The following is a 20,630-nucleotide window of genomic DNA, read 5'->3' on the forward strand; positions in this document are numbered from 1 at the left end:
AAACTCCGCACAGGTAAAAAATTTCCCTATATGACGCTCATGTAATTAAACTAACACAATCCTCTAAAGAGCACACCTGAGGCTTATAATCACTATGAGACTATTAACAACCACTAAATCTAATTATACTTAACTATCAAATACATCACTTCATTAAACCTTGGGCGATATTTATTAATTAGACTCAAATAATGAGATAGAACCTTACCATTCAATTAACAATGTATGTTAATTAATTAAAAAGTCTATAATTATCAAAAGTAATCGAGGGGTTATAATAATAATCTAAATAATTAATCTAAATATAATCATGAGAATCGTAAATATAATCAATCTATTTAAACATTGCATCTAATCACAACTAATCAGACGTAATGAAGGCAATTAGAGTATTTAATTAGTGGATAATTAAATATCAGAGGGACTGAACAAATGAATTATGCTCATTAGGCTCAAAGACATCTTGAACTGTTCTTATTTATCACACGTACGAGAGGTGGCATTATAATTATACTCAAGGGATTGAGTTATCGTGCTCAAGGGGTTAAGCCATCGTACTGAAAGGGTTAAGCCATCGTACTGAAAGGGTTAAGCCATCGTACTGAAAGGGTTAAGCCATCGTACTGAAGGGGTTAAGCAACAATAACATGAAAATATATATAAATAACATTATATAAACACTCGTCTATATACATTATTACCATCTAAATTTAACCAAACACCCAACAATAACAGTTCTCTGTAGTCGATGAAGTCAAGTCCCCCTGAACAGCTGGTGGTGTGGTCTATACAGGGGTTGGAATCCCTGTAATGGACAACATCAAAGGCTTACTGAATCTCCTATATCCTACACGATCCTCTAGGAATACCCGAGGATGGCTGTAGGGATATCTGAGGAAAGACTTGGGGTCAGGGGGAAGGAGGGGTTGTCTGGTAGGAGTCTTTTATAATATTTTTCGAGGATGTGTCAATGAGTTGGGGTCATAATATGGGTACATGGACAATATCCTGTGGACAAAAATCCCCCTTGGACAGTTTTCCAGTAGACAGAAATCTCACCAGTTCAAGTGTAAGGTGTTTGGTCCAACAGCCGCCCCGAGGAGTAGCTGTGAAGGGCGTCTGGGACAAGTAGGAATGACTCTCTCTTACCTTGAGGTCGCTCTTGGCCGCCTCAATGACGAAAGACTGGTTGAAGGTGGGATCCTGGGTGTGCCTGACGGTGCGGGTCCTGAAGACGTGTAGGGGAGGAGACTTCTGCTTCCTGAGAGACCGTCGCTCCTTCCACACCACCACCTTCACGTAGGGGTCACACGCGTTACCCAGATACTCCCGTCCTGTTAGGCCCCGCGCCTCCTGTAGAAGGTAAGGACCCGAAACGTATTAAAAGGGACTTACTGAAACACCTAAAAATGAAGGACTTTAAATACCGTAGTTGTTTAGGTTTACCCCGACCACCAAGGCCCCTCGTCTCCCGAAGAAGGGATGAAACACAAGGACTTGAAGAGTGTTGAATGAGACTAAAAGACACCTACAAAAACAACAGATTCTACAGGTAAAGAAATTAATACATAAACTATCTCCTTAGTTCCTGCTCTACTGAATCTCGTATAACCTGTGGGTGGAACAGGATACAGGGAGCTACGATAAGAACCACTACAGGAGAATTGGTTGACGAAGGAATCTAATATCACCACACTCATATGGCCTCAGTCCTTCACCTCACCCCCCCCCTCACCCTCTACGTGGAATAATTAGAGAGTAATTGGTCTATTATTAACGAGGGATTTAGCACACTAATCCATTTATAATGACCTAATAAAATATGAATGTCAATAATATTCTCCACCAAATTAATGAAAGCAATTCTATATATATATATATATATATATATATATATATATATATATATATATATATATATATATATATATATATATATATATGTGTGTGTGTGTGTGTGTGTGTGTGTGTGTGAGGCTGGTACAGGAAGGAGTAGGTGGTGGAGAAGGAGGTCTAGAGGAGGAGGTTTGGAGGAGGAGATTTCACAGGGAGGTTTGGAGGAGGAGGTTTGAAGGAGGTCTAGTGAGGAGATCTCGTGGGGAGGAGGAGGTGGTCTCGAGATACTCACGAGGACAGTGATGACCAGCTTGCCAGTGTTGGACTCTGGGCTGGTCACGACGTACTGTACACCGAAGGAGAGGTGGCCTTGTGCCTCGCCTCCCACAGGACTTCCCACTCCGCTACCCACGCTGTCCCCCACGCTGCTCTGGAAGGATAAAGCAAGAGAGGTCATTTAATGGTTATCTAAGGTCATGTGAGGTCATTTGGGGCATCCTAAGGTCATGTGAGGTCATTTAATGGTTATCTAAGGTCATGTGGGGTCACTTGGGGCATCCTAAGGTCATGTGAGGTCATTTAATGGTTATCTAAGGTCATGTGGGGTCATTTTGGGCATCCTAAGGTATCAAGGTCATCTATCCATGCTGTTCTACACGTTTACTCTGCAAGGATAGCTAAGAAAGGTCATGGAGAGGTCATCTTGGGTCATCTCAGGTCACCCTAGGTCAATGTTTTGCTATCTAAGGCTCATCTAGAGTTAATTAGGGTCATCTTCAGTCATCTATGGTCACCTAAGGTCATGGAGAATTTAGTTGGATAATTTGTGACCAAAAATCACCCCTAGTGACTTCAATCACCCGTAATGACCTTAAATCACCCCTAATGACCTAAAATCACCCCTAATGATCTAAAAATTCACTCTGAGTCGAGGTTAAAGGTGATATAACAACCTGAGATGAGATGACCTTGCCTGACACGCACAGACAGCCAGGGTAGGTCAGATAAAGTAAGGACTCAAAGCGTACCCTCTGGTCTGGCGTTGTCATGGTTACGGCCAACATGTTGCCATTTACTGCATAGAGGGGAGAAGTGAGAGAGAGAGAATATTCCCTTCTCTACTGGTTCTCTCTCTCTCTCTCTCTCTCTCTCTCTCTCTCTCTCTCTTTCCATAATTGCAAAGAAATTAATCAGAAAGAAAAAAAATACAAAAATGAAATAAAGTAAAAAATTAATAAAATAATGTAAATAAACTTAATTAAAAAAACAACAACTCAAAAAATAAAAATAAATCTAATTAAATCTCACTTCAAAAGTCCAGAAAAATAATTAATTAATAAGAGAGAAATGTTTAGTGAGTTTTTAACGTTGAGATGTAAGATTTACCTTCATTATTCCTTTCCCTGATTCCCTGACTCTTCTCTTCTCTTTCCTCTTCTTCCCTCTACCATCCTCTCCTCCTCCTTCTACCCTCCTCTCATCTTTCTTCCCCTTCCCTCCACTCCCTCACCTTTCTCTCCTGTCTCTTTCCCCTCTTCTCTCCCCCTCCTCTTCTCCTCACTACCCTCCACTCTCCCCCACCCTCTCTCATCCCCTACCTTCCTCCTCCCCCTCCTACCCTTCCTCCCCCTCCCGCCCTACCCACCAGCCCCTTCATACCCACCTCCCCTACCTCCCTCCCCACCCACCAGCCCTTCATACCCACCCACCCCTACTCCTCCCTACCCACCAGCCCTTCATACCCACCCACCCTACCTCCCTCCTACCCACCAGCCCCTTCACCCACCCCCCTACCTCCCTCCCTACCCACCAGCCCTTCATACCCACCTCCCTCACTCCCTACCTCCCTTCACCCACCAGCCCTTCATACACACCTCCCCCTACCTCCTCCTACCCACCAGCCCCTTCATACCCACCTCCCTACCTCCTCCCTACCCACCAGCCCTTCATACCCACCTCCCCTACCTCCTCCCTACCTGGCCCCTTCATACCCTCCCCCTACCTCCCTCCCCTACCCACCAGCCCCTTCATACCCACCTCCCCTACTTCCTCCTACCCACCAGCCTTCATACCCACCTCCCCCTACCTCCTCCCACCACCAGCCCTTCCTTACCCACCTCCCCTACCTCCCTCCCTACCCACCAGCCCTTCATACCCCACCTCCCCCTACCTCCCTCCCTACCCACCAGCCCCTTCATACCCACCTCCCCCTACTTCCTCCTACCACCAGCCCCTTCATACCCACCTCCCCCTACTTCCCTCCCTACCCCACCAGCCCCTTCATACCCCACCTCCCCTCCTCCCTCCTACCCACCAGCCCTTCATACCCACCTCCCCTACCTCCTCCTACCCACCAGCCCTTCATACCCATCTCCCCTACCTCCCTCCCCTACCCACCAGCCCCTTCATACCCCTCCCCTACCTCCTCCTACCCACCAGCCTCACCCACCCAGCCCCTTCCTTCCCACCTCCCCTCTTCCTCCTACCCACCAGCCTTCATACCCACCTCCCTACTTCCCTCCCTACCCACCAGCCCTTCCATACCCCACCTCCCCCCTACCTCCCTCCCTACCCACCAGCCCCTTCATACCCACCTCCCCCTACCTCCCTTTTCCTTCCCCACGAGTAAAAAACCCAAACAATATAATGACAACATTGAGGTCAAACAACTCATTTTAAATCCTTTCTCTTAATGGGGTAAAAATCCTGACACGTATTTGAGTAAGATTATTTAATATGTTGAGTGCGATGATTTAAAACTGAGTACGGTGATTTAATATGTTCAGTACGATGATTTAACACTGAGTACGGTGATTTAATATGTTCAGTACGATGATTTAACACTGAGTACGGTGATTTAATATGTTCAGTACGATGATTTAACACTGAGTACGGTGATTTAATATGTTGAGTAAGATGATTTAAAACTGAGTACGGTGATTTAATATGTTCAGTACGATGATTTAACACTGAGTACGATGATTTCACCCTTTGAGTACTATGGTTAAGACTCAAGGGGTTAAGACATTGTACTCAAGACATCGTTTCTCATGAGACTATGTAACTGTACTCAAGGGAGATTTAAAACACCTTATACTCATCGAGCTAAATCATTATACGGACTCTAATACACACTTCACAGACACATAAATGTACTCAACCTAGACTAATGTACTCACCCTACAGGAGTTAGTAGGCGACGTCCTGCCCGAGTACTCAGACATGGATGAGTACGTTGAGTCCCTCTTGGAGGACAGCGCCCCTAGGAGTGAGTTAGTCTCCGTGGATGCTCCGTGAATTGGACTCATGTACGTGTACTTGGTGTGCGTGGGAGTCTGGCCTGGCCTGTACGTACAAGAGAGAGTTAATAATGGACGTGGTCATATACAGAGACATACGTACATTAAAACCATAATTGTGTACATTTGAAGGAAATTCCGTACATGTTTGCAAAATATAATAAGTACATATTGGGAGAAAACGTACAGTACATGAAGACCTGTGTACGTAAAAGAGAGAGAGAGAGAGAGAGAGAGAGAGAGAGAGAGAGAGTATGTAGTTGTTGTGACGCGCGAGATTAACTTTCAATTAATTTTAAACTTTTCACAACAACAGCCATTTTAGACACTTTATCCCAGTGTTAATCTCTACAGACGACCAGTTTTATATATTTATTTATTTATTTATTTATTTATTTATTTATTTCATTTATTTATTTATTTTTTATTATTTTTTTATTTTTTTAACATTGTGATGACGGAGAGAGGCTGCCCATGGCCATTTACCATCAGCTGACTTATAGGTGATTGGGTAATTAGTTGATGGGTAATAGCTGCAATGGTGACAGGAGATCCATAGTTTATTAAGGAGTTGGAGGAGTGAATGAGGCGAGTGGTGGTGGTTCAGTAAGGATGGTTCAGCAAGGATGGTTCAGTATGGATGGTTCAGTATGGATGGTTCAGTGAGGATGGTTCAGCGAGGATGGTTCAGTATGGATGGTTCAGTATGGATGGTTCAGCAAGGATGGTTCAGTATGGATGGTTCAGTATGGATGGTTCAGCAAGGATGGTTCAGTATGGATGGTTCAGCAAGGATGCTTCAGCAAGGATGATTTAGTTAGGATGGTTCAATAAGGATGGTTCAATATGGATGGTTCAATAAGGGGAAATAGTAACAGACTTGCCACATCTCACAAAACACACCAGCCATTGTACCAGGTCTAAATGAAGCCGACTGTACAAGTGAAGGAATGTGTGTGTGTGTGTGTGTGTGTGTGTGTTGCTTGGAGGACCTTTAGAGATATCCAAGTGAGGAAGAGCATTCGTGTAACCCTCTCCCTCCAATCAAACTCTTATCACACCTCTTTTCCGTCTCCCCTTCCCCTTTCCATTCCTTTCCTTCCACAGTTTCCCCCTAACACCCATCCTCTGTCACACTCCCCTCCCATCCCTCCCTCACTTTCCCGTCACGTGGAGAAATTTCATCTCCCACACACTGTCTCTCTCCTTCCCTCCCGTCCCCCTCACTCGCACCCCCCTCCGTCCCCCCACCCTCCGTCGTGGCAGACATGATACAGTGAATCATTGAATACCGACAGCCGCCATAATAAGGTCTGGAATATATCCGTCAAAACACTTGTGACGCAGACAATCAATCACAGCTGCCAACGAGACTTTTAAGGGGCGGTTCTCTATCTGTCTATCTATCTATCTATCTATCTATCTATCTATCTATCTATCTCCGTACATTCATCCTTTCTATATCCAGCTGCACAAGGCCTAGCACCACCTGTACAGCATCACAGCAGCTGCACAAGGCCTAGCACCACCTGTACAGCATCACAGCAGCTGCTGCAGGCCTGGCACCACCTGGCACAACACCACAGCAGCAGCACAGGGCTCACGCTTACCTGTACAGCATCACAGCAGCTGCACAAGTCCTGGCCACAACTGTCACGTGTTAGTCACTTTATCCGTCTGGGAGCTGTGTCTTCATCGCCTCTCAAGGGAGGGGAGGGAGGGTGAGGGGAGGGTGAGGGAGGGAGGGAGAGGGAGGAGGGGTGAGGGAGGAGGGAAGTGAGGAAGGGAAGGAGGGAGGGGAGGAGAGGAGGGAAGGAGGGAAGGAGAGGAGAGAGAAGGACAGTAAGTGTATAGATAACATCGGTTCAGGAGTTATGATGAAGTTATCTTAGCTCGTGTGTGTGTGTGTGTGAATATAACACCTGACAACACACACACACACACTTCCAATTATAACCTACCATTTCACTCTGACTTTTCACACATGCCCTCCTCCTGCCCCATCACGTGTCAGACATACACACAGGACCTCGTGGTGTGGTGTACAGCTCATCATCCTCCCCACCAACCCCCCCCCCCACCAGTTTAATTACCCCTAACAGGTTAACTTTGTAGAGGTTCAATTTCCATAAAAGGTTTATTTTATTTCCTTGGGTTGAATTCCTGAGGAGAACAAAGAGACTCACCCTACCTTCCACATTACCTCTATTTACTATGCTTCTCCTCCAACTACCATCACCCTTCTCCCCATCACCTGTCCTACCTTCACCTTTCTCCCCCCGTCCCACCATCATCTCCCTACAACCTTCTCCCCATCTTCCCTTAAACACATCTGCTCACTATTAACACCTTCCACACGTCTTTCCAGCTGCCCCTTCCTCCCCACCTTCCTTCCTCCCCATCTCCTTCCTCCCCACCTTCCTTCCTCCCCCACCTTCCTTCCTCCCTTCCTTCCTCCCCACCTTCCTTCCTTACCTCCTTCCCTCTCAAACTGTCACTTCCTCTCTCACTAGTTATCTCACTGACTCGTGTTTCTAATGACGAGACAATTATCTTTATCTCGGGGAAGAGAGGAGGTCGTGGGAAGTGAGGAGGTCGTGGGGAAGTGAGAGGAAGGTCGTGGGAAAGTGAGGATGGTCGTGGGGAAGTGAGGAGAGTCGTGAGAGTGAGGATGGTCAGAAGTGAGGATAGTCGTGGGGAAGTGAAGGTCGTGGGGAAGTGAGGATGGTCGTGGGAAAGTGAAGAGGGTCGTGGGAAAGCGTCTACAAGGATAGATGTATTCTCACATGTATAAGTGTATGTGTATTATATGTATGGGAAAATGATACATAGATTCTTCAGCTTAGTATTTTCAGTTCAAAGGTAAAGGAGAAAATTACGATAGAAATTTAGAAAACCATCGTTGTAAGCGCACCAGCACACCAGCACTCCACCACACCAGCACTCTACCACACCAGCACTCTACCACCAGCACTCCACCACCAGCACTCCCCACACACCAGCACTCCACCACATCAGCACTCCACCACACCACCTCCACCAACACCAACCAGCACACCACACACCACACCAGCACACCAGCACTCCACCACCAGCACTCCACCACCCCAGCACTCCACCACACCAGCCTCCACCACCAGCACTCACCACCAGCACTCCACCACCAGCACTCCCACCACCAGCACCAGCACACCACACACCAGCACTCTACCACACCAGCACACCACCACACCAGCACACCACCACATCACCACTCCACCACACCAGCACTCTTCATCTCCTTACACCAACTAATATCAAAGTTTAAAGTTTATTGAGCAACATTTACACTACACGGTGTTACAGCCAGGAGTGATGGTGCCAACGGTGTTACAGCCAGGAGTAATGGTGCCAACGGTGTTACAGCCAGGAGTAATGGTGCCAACGGTGTTACAGCCAGGAGTGATGGTGCCAACGGTGTTACAGCCAGGAGTGATGGTGCCAGCACGTGTTACAGCCGAGTGATGGTGCCACAACTACAGCCAGGGTGATGGTGCCAACGGTGTTACAGCCAGGAGTGATGGTGCCAACAATGTTACAGCCAGGAGTAATGGTGCCAACGATTGTTACAGCCAGGAGTAATGGTGCCAACGGTGTTACAGCCAGGAGTGATGGTGCCAACGGTGTTACAGCCAGGAGTGATGGTGCCAACGATGCCAGTGCCTAAAATATCCACTACTGGCACACATCTCCCCCTCTGGTGGGTCAAATTGCCTGACCATCACCAACAAGGTAACGAGTTTATGACACAGGCACTATCTCCTTTCTACTTTCACAGAGTGCCAAGTCAAGTGCCATTACCAGGGCTATGTTTAACCCTATCTCTTGCTCGTGTGTCTGTCTGTATGTATGTTAATAAGTTAAACACAGGCTGGTTAACAAAAAGCTGGTATCTGGCATTGGCATTCTCATCTATCATTTCTAGCAGTGCCAAGTGCCATTCATCTTCATAACCATGTGTGTGTGCGTGTGTGTGAAATATCTCAAAAACCTCCTCACACACACACAGGTACAGGTACAATTACAGGTACAGGTACTCACGTGAGGGCCAGGTCAGGTGTAGGGTCATTAGTGGGGCTCTTCGTGTAGGTGGTGAGGCGTAGCGTAGGGGCCTCACCGGCGTATATGCTCTGACGCTCCTTCTCTCGACGTCTACGCTCCTCATCTGCCAAGGGAGAGAGTGAGAGAGTGTGTGAGAAAGTGAGAGAGAAGTTGAGATAGTGACAAAGTGAGAGTATGAGAGGATTAGAGAGAAAGATGCTGGGTGAGAAAGCAAGATGATAGGCACGATGATGATGATGATGATGATGATGATGATGATGATGATGATAATGATGACAAACAAATAATAATAATAAACAAATAACTTATTCAACGAACTAATGACAAAACACGATAGATTCTGTACCTCCAATCCTAGCGAGAATAATCATCCCTCGACCAATCAGTAAACACCGAATAGTCTCTCCACCAATCATCGTGCGGAAGGAATGTATCAAGGGAACAATACAAGGGAATGCATATCCATCAGTGATAATGAAATTACACACACACACACACATCATGCCGGCGCAGACTGTACATCAACGCTCTCTCCTCCACCTGGAAATGCCATCCTCAGTGACCTCCACCCCAAGCATGTAAGGTTTGGCAGTGGACTACTGCACCATCCTCGTCATTGCCACCTCCTGCCACCGGCGATCCTTGCCCACCTCGTGCAGTCCGCCACTACAACAAAATTCAGCCCATAGAGCCCACACCGATAGATATAAGAATAGCACCATCCCATCTATTGTTAAAATAATAAACAGCTCTGATTTATGTACTGTACAGCCCTGTAAATGTATTGAACGCATATCATTATGTCTAAATCAAATGTAAGTTTGTATATTTTCAGCCACCGGCTGCAACTCTATTAATAAACCGTTTATTATGATTATTATTATTATTATTATTATTATTATTATTATTATTATTTATTATTATTATAATTAATATTATTATTATTACACACACACGCGAGAGTAGGAAGTAATTGAGTTAATGCGTTCAAGAAAAAATTCAATTGTGTTGGTAGCTGGAAATGGCTGGTGATTGTAAGTGATTGGTGACAGATAGATAGATAGATAGATAGATAGATAGAAACTTCACTCATTTTTTCCCGTGGCAACAAGCTGATGACTCACCCTTCCTTCAGGTGCGAGGGAGGTTGAGGAAAGAGGAGGAAGGGTAGGGAGGGGGTGGTGAAAGAGGAGTGTGAAGGACAGTCAAAAGGTAGTTGTTGTGGTGCGCAGGTGTGAGAGAGTACACGTGTAAACAAGATCACATACGTCATATCGAGGTCTTCCACATCTGTCGTACAGGTGTGCTAGTGGTGGAGGGAGACACTTGTACCTGTAGTGTTTATTCTAGTGAGAGAGAGAGATGTAGGTAAGAGGCTGTCGGGATTGTGGTTAATTTGTATGTGAAGCTTTTGGAGTCTTTGATGAAGGAATGACACTCTGTTTTGTTGTTATGTGATGTGAGGTATTTAAGTGAGTTATCCCACCTAATACATCAGTGTGACAGAAAACGGGAACGGAGTAACATTAGAAAACCGGTTTTTTAACATTCCCCAAACTCCTATAGACAGATGTACCGATATATTTAGATATTTATGCAGTAAAATCACTATACAAATTCGTACTGGTTTAATACCATATATAGAGAGTTGGTATACTGAAAGTTTAACCCAAATAAACTGTTAGAACTATATTTTGAAAGCTGGTCCTCCCCACTGTGAAAATAATTAACAGTACAGTTCTCCCAGCTTATTATTATTACCATTATTGTTATTATTAAAAGTCCAGTCAACACCGCCATCCCATCACGACGCAAATAAAATAATAATGAATCTGTAATTATATCTGGTACAACGGCTCAGCTAGATGGCAACACTCAGTATATAAACATGAAACTGACTTTTTTTTCCCCGTTAATTTGTTTCACGTTTTTGTTTTTATTTAATTTAATGTTGTGGGAGTGACTATTGTTTGGTTGTATTGTTGTTATTGTTGTATTTCAGTGTTATTGTATCGTTATTTAACCGCAAAGTTATTTATCTCTTATGTCTGATTATGTACCGTTTCGGCTGGGTCGCTGTCTTGTCTGTCTGTGAGTCTGTCTATCTGTCTGTGTCGTCTCTTTCTCTGTCTGTCTCTATCTCTGCATTATTCTCTGTCTCGCCCTTACCCCCCCTTACCATCCTCCACGACTCAGTACTTGGCAATAGGACATCAACAGCGGCTCCTACACCCTGACCTGATTCCTAAGCACCAATTTACTAACAGATCAGACATCTCCACCCTGATGTTCACTCCCTCCTTTGTTCCTGATGGGCTGAATTCTTACGTCAATTACCCAAGTGTTCTGATGGGCTAAAGATCCTTACGTTACCATGGAAACTCGCATACATGAATGTTTTAGGTTATATATTCACTTAAATGTTTTATTGAGGGAAGGAGGTCAACTCATTTGCATACGGAGCGAAGGGAAAACTCCGTGGAATGGAAAATAGGTTGTGTTTGGTCAGTGAGAGACTTGAATGAGAGAGATGGGAGAGAGGGAAAGAGGAAGAGAGAATAGGAGAGATGAGATGGATGGAGAGGGAGAAAGAGGCGTAGAGAGTGATGCACATGGAGGCAGGGAGGAAAAAGAAGAGAGAGAGAGAGAGAGAGAGAGAGAGAGAGAGAGAGAGAGAGAGAGAGAGAGAGAGAGAGAGAATTACGGAGATGGAAAAGAGGAAGAGAGGCACAGAGGGGGAGAGAGAGAGAGAATTTCACCCTCCAAAACACACATACACAGGCTATACAACAGTAGTATACCTTTAACTATACAACGTGATGCTATACACTCAACTATACAATATACTTCACTACTATACATTAACTCTAACTCACCATTAAGTAGGAGGGCAATTGAGCCAACAGCCGTGCCCTACCACACACACCACCACCACCACCGCTACCGCCACCACCGCCGCTCCCGCCACCATCACTCCGAAGCGTCCCCAGGCGGTGAGTGTGTACATCTGGGGGAGAGAAGACACGGTTAAGTCAGGCTACGGTACTAATACTACTACTTTTTTTTAAGTGGCCTCCAGCCTCCCCCAATAGCCACACCTTCGCCGCCATTGTATTAGGATGAGCTGCAGATCTATGCGGCATTCAGTGACTGTAGCCTCATAGTCAATATCTGCAGCAGTTGTCGGAGTTAGAAGCCTGCCCCTGAGGCAGAGCAAAGCTGACCGAAGGAGAGAGAAAGACAGATGACATCTCATCCAGGCTGTACCATAACTTCTGGGCTGCTGCTTGTTCGGAGATCAACCTCCGAGTCTGGCGTAGAAGCATCTTGCACTTGGTCCCATCCCACCAGAGGTTAGGAACACTAGAGGAGGAAGCTTCTTGATCAACCATTACTACTACTACTACTACTACTACTACTACTACTACTAATGCTACTACTACTAATGCTACTACTACTAATGCTACTACTACTAATGCTATTACTACTACTACAACGCTGCTAAAATAATAATAATAATAATAATAATAATAATAATAATAATAATAATAATAATAATAATAATAATAATAATAATAATAATAATAATAATAATAATAACAATAACAATAATAATAATAACAATAACCACGATGATAATATTAATAATAATAATAATAATAATAATAATAATAATAATAATGATAATGATAATGATAATAATAATAATAATAATAATAATAATAATAAAAAGAACAACAATAACAATAATAATAATGATAATGATAATAATAATAATAATAATAATAATAATAAAAAGAACAACAATAACAATAATAATAATAACAATAATAACAACAATCCCCCAAACAACACAATATAACCTGACACACACACAGGTAACATCGTTACCTAAATTTTAATTAGAAACAAAAGATAAAGATAAGACGCTAATTACAGGTGTTTACTCTATATCTTCCAGGACCAGGAAACAACTTGTCTAGTTTCGTCTTTAAGGTTTTGGGATCAATGACGACACACACACACACACACACACACACACACACACACACACACACACACACACACACACACACACACACACACAGTAGGGGACTCCAACTAGGTCATCGGATCACTTCCGTATAACTGGATCAACGTATTTCTTCCGCCTTCCTTCTTCCTCCTGTCCGTCTGTCCGTCTGTCTGTCTGTTCGTCTGTCTGTCTGTTCGTTCGTCTGTCTGTCTGTATCTCACTTGACCTTGACCTTAACTCCAAAAATTACCATCACTAAAGAGGATAAGGGGGGAGTGAACCAACATCCTCTCTCTCAACAACAACAACATCAATGCGGTAAGCCTGTGATGTTTGGTAGTGAGGTCACACTGGATAACACCGACTCATGTGGCGATACCCAGCAGGATTCGAACCCTTCATATATTGGTAAGAGACAGAAAGCGTTACTGTGATTGTGGTGACGGAAAACACACACATACACACACACATACACACAAAGATATTCACACACACACACACACACATAATCCACGTCTCACAGAACGAAATATCCCAGCGTATTATCAGTTGGGAGGAGGAGGATTAAGTTGGTGTTATCGGGATGTGACGTAGTTCATTGGGCCGGATGTTGTGTGATGATGACTAGTCTCGTGTGAAGACTCTCTCACTTAACACGTAAACTAAGTGAAGGTCTCGCATTAGGGTCGAGTCTCGGTGTAATATTGACGTCATCTTACGAGAAACAATGCGAGCCTTTGGGAATCCTATCCTATATATCTCAGAGAATCTTTAGTGTATGTATGTATGTATGTATGTATGTATGTATGTATTATTTATTTATTTTTAGTCACGGAAATACGTCAAGGAGAAGTTCAGCTTCCTTAACAAATAGGAAATTGTCTATCGATATTCTCCGGAAGTTGCTGACACACACACACACACACACACACACACACACACACACACACACACACACACACACACACACACACACACACACACACACACACACACACACACACACACACACACACACACACACACACACACACACACACACACACACACACACACACACACACACACACACACAAAACACACACACACACACACACACACACACACACACACACACACACACACACACACACACACACACACACACACACACACACACACACACACACACACACACACACACACACACACACACACACACACACACACACACACACACACACACACACACACACACACACACACACACACACACACACACACACACACACACACACACACACACACACACACACACACACACACACACACACACACACACACACACACACACACACACACACACACACACACACACACACACACACACACACACACACACACACACACACACACACACACACACACACACACACTTGGTCTTTACAAGTTTACCAAAGAGAAATTGAGAGAGAGAGAGAGAGAGAGAGAGAGAGAGAGATGTCCACTACTACAATCATGACACAATTGAATGCCACTGCAGGCAGAGAAGAGAACGTCCGTCTTGGATGGAAGGAAAACGTCAGCGTAGATCATAGCTCGTGCTGGCGATGTGTACAGGAAGAGGGGGAGAAAGAGGGGAGAGAGAGGAAGGAATGCATATAAAGAGAGGTAGAGAATGAGGGAGGGAGGGAGGGAGGAGGGAGGGAGGGAGGGAAATGAAGGAGGGAGGGACGAAGAAGGAGGAGGTAGAGAATGAAGGAGGGAGAGGAGGAGGGAACAAAAGAAAGAAGGAGGAATTCAGATGAAAGAGGCAAGGATGGAGGGAGGGAGGGAGGAGGGGAGGAGAAATGAGGCACAGGTAGAGGAATGACACCTGTGAAAACCTTGAACAGGTGTGCATGTGAGGGTAATGTTGACCCTGCCAAGACTATACCCTCTGCATTACAATATAGGTTTACTCACGTAAACAGAAACGAGAGAGAGAGAGAGAGAGAGAGTGTGTGTGTGTGTGTGTGTGTGTGTGTGTGTGTGTGTGTGTGTAACTATCTAGGCCCCACTCTGTACTACACACAAAAGATAATTTTAAAGACATTAGCTTTTATATCACTACTCTCCCCACACACTACACTCCCACTACACATCCCCACACTACACCCCCACACTAAACTCCCCACCACTAAACCCCACACCACACACACTCCCCACACCACACCCCCATCACTACACCCCCACCACTACACTCTCATCACAACACTCACACACACTACACTCCCACACTACACTCCCCACACCACACTCTCCCCCACACCACACCCCCCATCACTACACTCCCCACCACTAAACTCCCCACACTCACACCCCCACACTACACTCTTCACACACTCCCACTACACTCCATCACTACACTCCCACATTACACTCCCACACTACACTCCCCATCACTACACTCCACTCCTTATCACTCCCCACACTACACTCCCCATCACTACACTCTCATCACTACATACTTCCCACACTACACCCCCACACTACACTCACCCACACTCCCCACACACCACGTTATTACACTTAGGTTCCACTGATGACGCCCCACTCCAGGTAAATTACTGTCACTTAATAAAATCTGGATACACGAGGGCTCTCTCTATCTCACTGTATCTCTCTGTCTCTTTGTTTATCTGCCTGTGTCTGGCTGTATCTGGCTGTATTTGGTTGCATCTGGCTGTATTTGGTTGCATCTGGCTGTATTTGGTTGCATCTGGCTGTATGTGTCCATAATTACGTCGGACCATCACTTTTAACTCTCTCTCTCTCTCATGTAACCCTTTAAATCCTACAGTGCACTATGAATCTCCTGCCGGTATCCTATAATTGAAAAAGGATCCCTCCTGAATGCTGGATTAGTTCCTTATATCCTAGACAAGATGTGTATGGGTGCAAATATTGATGAGAGAGAGAGAGAGAGAGAGAGAGAGAGAGAGAGAGAGAGAGATTAATCCAGGTCGCTATATCGAATGAAAGATATGATTATCCATCGATCCATTTCTAGTCCACACAACTGTACACACCTCCGCCTCAACACACCTGTACACACCCGCCTCCCAACACACCTGTACACCTGCCTCTCAACACACCTTTCCATCCCTGCCCCCCACACACCTGTACACCCCTCCCCCCACAGGTGTTCGCATTTGCTCTGACCCTAACCTACCTGTAGTGTTAACTGTTGCTTACTTACACCCCCTCCCACACACACCCCCCTCCCACCCCCACACACCTCTCTCCTCCACACACACCCTCTCCTCTTCCCACACACATTCTCCACACACACCACCTCTTCCCCCCACACACCCTTCCTCCCCCACACACCCCCATCCTCTCCCCACACACCCTCCCTTCCCCCACACACCCTCTTCCCTCCCCACACACACCCCCTGTCCTCCCCACACACACCCCATCCCACCCCCACACACACCCCATCCCACCCACTCTCCCTCCCCACACACACCCCCTCCCTCCCATACACACCTCCCTCCTCAACACACCCCTCCCTCCCATACACACACCCCTCCCACCCAGGTAAGGCATCGTACAGTCATGTGGTGTATCGTACAGTCAGGTAAGGTATCGTACAGTCAGGTGATGTATCGCAGTCAGGTAATGCGTCCAGTCAGGTGATGTATCGTACAGTCAGGTAATGTATCGTACAGTCAGGTGATGTATCACAGTCAGGTAATGTATCGTACAGTCAGGTGATGTATCGTACAGTCAGGTAATGTATCGTGCAGTCAGTGATGTATCGTACAGTCAGGTGATGTATCGTACAGTCAGTGGATGTATCGTAGCCACTGAATTGGCGGCCAATTATCGATTTTCGTACATAGATAATAGTTGAGTCCTCCTCTGTCTGTCTGTCTGTCTGTCTGTCTGTCTGTCTGTCTGTCTGTTCGTTGTCTATCTATCTCACCTGTTCCCAATCGACACTGTAGAGAGAGAGAGAGAGAGAGAGAGAGAGAGAAAAAAAAAAAAAAAAAGAGAGAGAGAGAGAGAGAGAGAGAGAGAGAGGACGTAATCGTGGGACGTGGAGGAGCTTGTTAAAGGTCTCTGTGGTGACGATGTGAGGGAGAGGGAGAGAGAGGGGAGAGAGAGGGGAGAGGAGAGAGAGGGGAGAAGAGAGGGGAGGAAGAGGGAGGAGAAGGGAGAGTAAAAAGTGATGAAGGACAGAACAAAAGAAGAAAGAGAGAGAGATAAGGACAGGAAAAAAGAGGAATGAGGAGAGAGAAAAATTGGAGAGGACGGAGAGCCGAGAGGGAAGAGGGGGCAGGGAGAGAGGGGTGAGAGGAGGAGGGATAGTGAAGGCTATTAGGAGATTGTAAAAAGGGAGCAAGGGAGAAGAAGAATGAGGAGGAAGAGGAATGAAGAGGAGGAGGATTAAAGAGAGAGGTGTAATGTAGGAGGAGGAGAAGAAGAAGAAGAAGAAGAAGGGAGGGAAGAGGAGGAGGAGGATGAAGGGGAGAGGAGGAGGAGGCTGGAAGGGAAGGGTGAGGATGGAGGGAGAAAAGGAGAAGGGAGAGGAGAAGAGGAGAGGGGAGGGAAGAGGAGGAGGATGATAAAGGAGGATAGAGAGGAAAGGATAAGACGCACAGGCTGGTAAAATGCAAGTGAGTGATACAGCATACACACACACACACATACACACACAAACACACACACAACACACACACACACACACACACACACACACACACACACACACACACACACACACACACACACACACACACACACACACACACACACACACACACACACAGAGCAAGCCCTCCCTAAGGGCTTTGTATTTACTTAAACAAAATTTAATATGTATTTAGTGTGTGTGTGTGTGTTGACAGTGTGGGTGCTGCCATCTGTTGAGTGAGTTTGTTCCTCAGTAACCTAACCTTTCCATCACCTAACCCTAACCTAATCCATTCCAACCTACCCTAACCTCTACTTCAGCTGGTCATGTGGTCTAGGTGAAACAGGACCTCAAGTTTCAGGTACAGAGGCCAGGACACCTTTAAACCAGGTGGGAGATTTATCTGCTCCCTGGATGCTGCCCCGTGGTGGGTGTAGGTGGGTGGTGTGTAGGTGTGGGTAGTGTGTAGGTGGGTGGTAGTGGTGTAGGTGGGTGGTGTGGTGTGTGTGTAGGTGAGGTGTAGGTGGGTGGTGTAGGTGGGTGGTGTAGGTGGGTGGTGAGGTGGTGGTGTAGGTAGTGGTGTAGGTGGTAGTGTAGGTGGTGGTGTAGGTGTAGGTGGTGTAGGTGGTGTAGGTGGTGGTGTAGGTAGTGTGTAGGTGGTGTAGGTGGTGTAGGTAGTGGGTGTAGGTGGGTGGTAGGTGTGTAGGTGGGTGGTGTGTAGGTGGTGGTGTAGGTGGGTGAGGTGGGTGGTGTAGGTGGTGTAGGTGGTGGTGAGGTGGGGTGTGTAGGTGGTGTGTAGGTGGTGTAGGTGGGTGGTGTAGGTGGGTGTGGTGGTGTAGGTGGTGTAGGTGGGGTGGTGTGGGTGTGGTGTGGGTGGGTGGGTGTGGTGGTGTGGGTGGTGGTGGGGTGGTGGTGTAGGTGGTGGTGTGGTGTGGGTGTGGTGGTGGTGTAGGTGGTAGTGTGGGTGGTGGTGTGGGTAGGTGGTGTAGGTGGTGGTAGGTGGTGGTGAAGTGTGGTGGTGTGGTGGGTGGTGTAGGTGGTGGTGTAGGTGGGTGGTGGTGGTGTGGTGTGGGTGGTAGTGGTGTGGTGGTGGTTATGCGGTGGAGGAGGTGGTGTAGGTGGGTGGTGTGTGGGTGTGGGTGGGTGTGGGTAGTGGTGTAGGTGGTGGTGTGGTGGTGGTGGAAGGTGGGGTGTGGGTGGGGTGGGGTGGTGGTGGGAGGTGAGGGTGTGGGGTGGTGGTGTAGGTTGTGGTGGTGGTGGTGGAGTGGTGTGGGTGCTGGGTGGTGGTGGTGTGGGTGTGGTGGGTGTGGGTGGTGTGGGTGTGGGTGTGGGTGTGGTGGTGTGGGTGTGGTGGTGTGGTGGTGGTGTAGGTGAGGTGGTGTGGGTGGTGTGAGGTGGGTGGGTGGTGTAGGTGTGGTGGGTGGGTGGGTGGTGTGGTGTAGGTGGGTGGTAGTGGTGTGGGTGGTGGTGGTGGTGTGGGTATGGGTGGTGGTGTGGGTGGTGGTGTAGGTGGGTGGTGGTGGTGGTGTGGTGTGGGTGGGTGTGGGGTGGTGTGGGTGGTGTGGGTAGTGGGTGTGAGGTGTAGGTGGGTGGTGGTGGTGTAGGTGGTGTGTGGTGGTGGTGTGGGTGGGTGGGTGTAGGTGGGTGGTGTGGGTGGATCTTTAATTAAATGTCAAACAGTCAACAATTATAGGATCCCTTCTCACCTCCTCTCCTCACTACTTCCTCCTCCTACCCTTCTCCTCTCACTCTCCTCCCTTCCTTCACTCCTTCCCTCTCCTCATCCCCCCCTGCCTCCTTCCTCACCAATGAGATGACCGGAGACGGTAAGCCAAAATATCATGTCTCTTAATGAGACTCTATTGGGTGGAGGAACACACACACACACACACACACACACACACACACACACACACACACACACACACACACATATCTATCTGACTCACTTAACCTTCAACACAAAAATTAAATCCTCAAAAAAATTCTTGCGATAAAATTCCCTCAAATAAACACAACTCAAATGACGTCACAACTCAAATGACGACACAACTCATAATGCTCACAACTCAAATGACGTCACAACTCATATGACGTCACTAACACTCCACCGAACCAAACCTGTTTTCTTTCACATCAAAATCTTATGAAAAAACAACAAAAAACACACGAAACAAAATGTCACAAGAATATTTTAAAAGATTTCAGGTGTAAATTTATCAAGGTAAGGCTCGTTGTACCTGGTAACCTGCTCAAATATTTCTCAGGGGTTTGAGATTATTTTTTCCTCGTGTTGGAGTCGTGTGTGGGAGTCTGTGTGTGGGGTGTGTGTGTGTGGGGAGTGTGTGTGGGAGTGTGTGTGTGGAGTCGGTGTGTGGGATGTGTGTGTGTGAGTCGGTGTGAGGGTCTGTGGGAGTCGGTGTTGGGAGTCGGTGTGTGGGAGTCGGTGTGTGGAGTCTGTGTGTGGGAGTCGGTGTGTGGGAGTCGGTGTGTGGGGAGCCGGTGGGAGTCGGTGTGTGGGAGTCGGTGTGTGGAGTCGGTGTGTGGGAGTCCTGTGTGTGGGAGCCTGTGTGGGAGTCGGTGTGGGAGTCTGTGTGGGCGGTGTGAGGGAGTCTGTGTGTAGGTCTGTGTTTTTTTTTGTATTTTTGACACAAAGGAAGAAATTGCTTGATAGGGTTTGAGGTAGATTTGTGTGTGTGTGGGGAGGGGGTGTGTGTGT

General features: G+C 46.6%; 1 protein-coding gene across 1 annotated transcript in view; it reads right to left on the bottom strand.

Moving 5' to 3' along the window:
- Positions 1-20,630, bottom strand: part of LOC121876674 (synaptotagmin-1-like) — an 81,096-nt gene that overhangs the window by 15,113 nt on the left and 45,353 nt on the right. Inside the window, exons 2-6 of the mRNA XM_042382023.1 lie at positions 12,113-12,243; positions 9,216-9,339; positions 5,016-5,181; positions 2,129-2,266; positions 1,150-1,353 (exon numbers count right to left, since the gene is read on the bottom strand). Of these exons, the coding sequence (XP_042237957.1) occupies positions 1,150-1,353; positions 2,129-2,266; positions 5,016-5,144 (471 nt within the window). The 5' untranslated portion in view covers positions 5,145-5,181; positions 9,216-9,339; positions 12,113-12,243. The remainder of the gene's footprint in view (positions 1-1,149; positions 1,354-2,128; positions 2,267-5,015; positions 5,182-9,215; positions 9,340-12,112; positions 12,244-20,630) is intronic.

Source organism: Homarus americanus, unplaced genomic scaffold (genome assembly GCF_018991925.1).
Source record: "Homarus americanus isolate GMGI-L3 unplaced genomic scaffold, GMGI_Hamer_2.0 scaffold28, whole genome shotgun sequence".
Lineage (NCBI taxonomy): Eukaryota > Metazoa > Arthropoda > Malacostraca > Decapoda > Nephropidae > Homarus > Homarus americanus.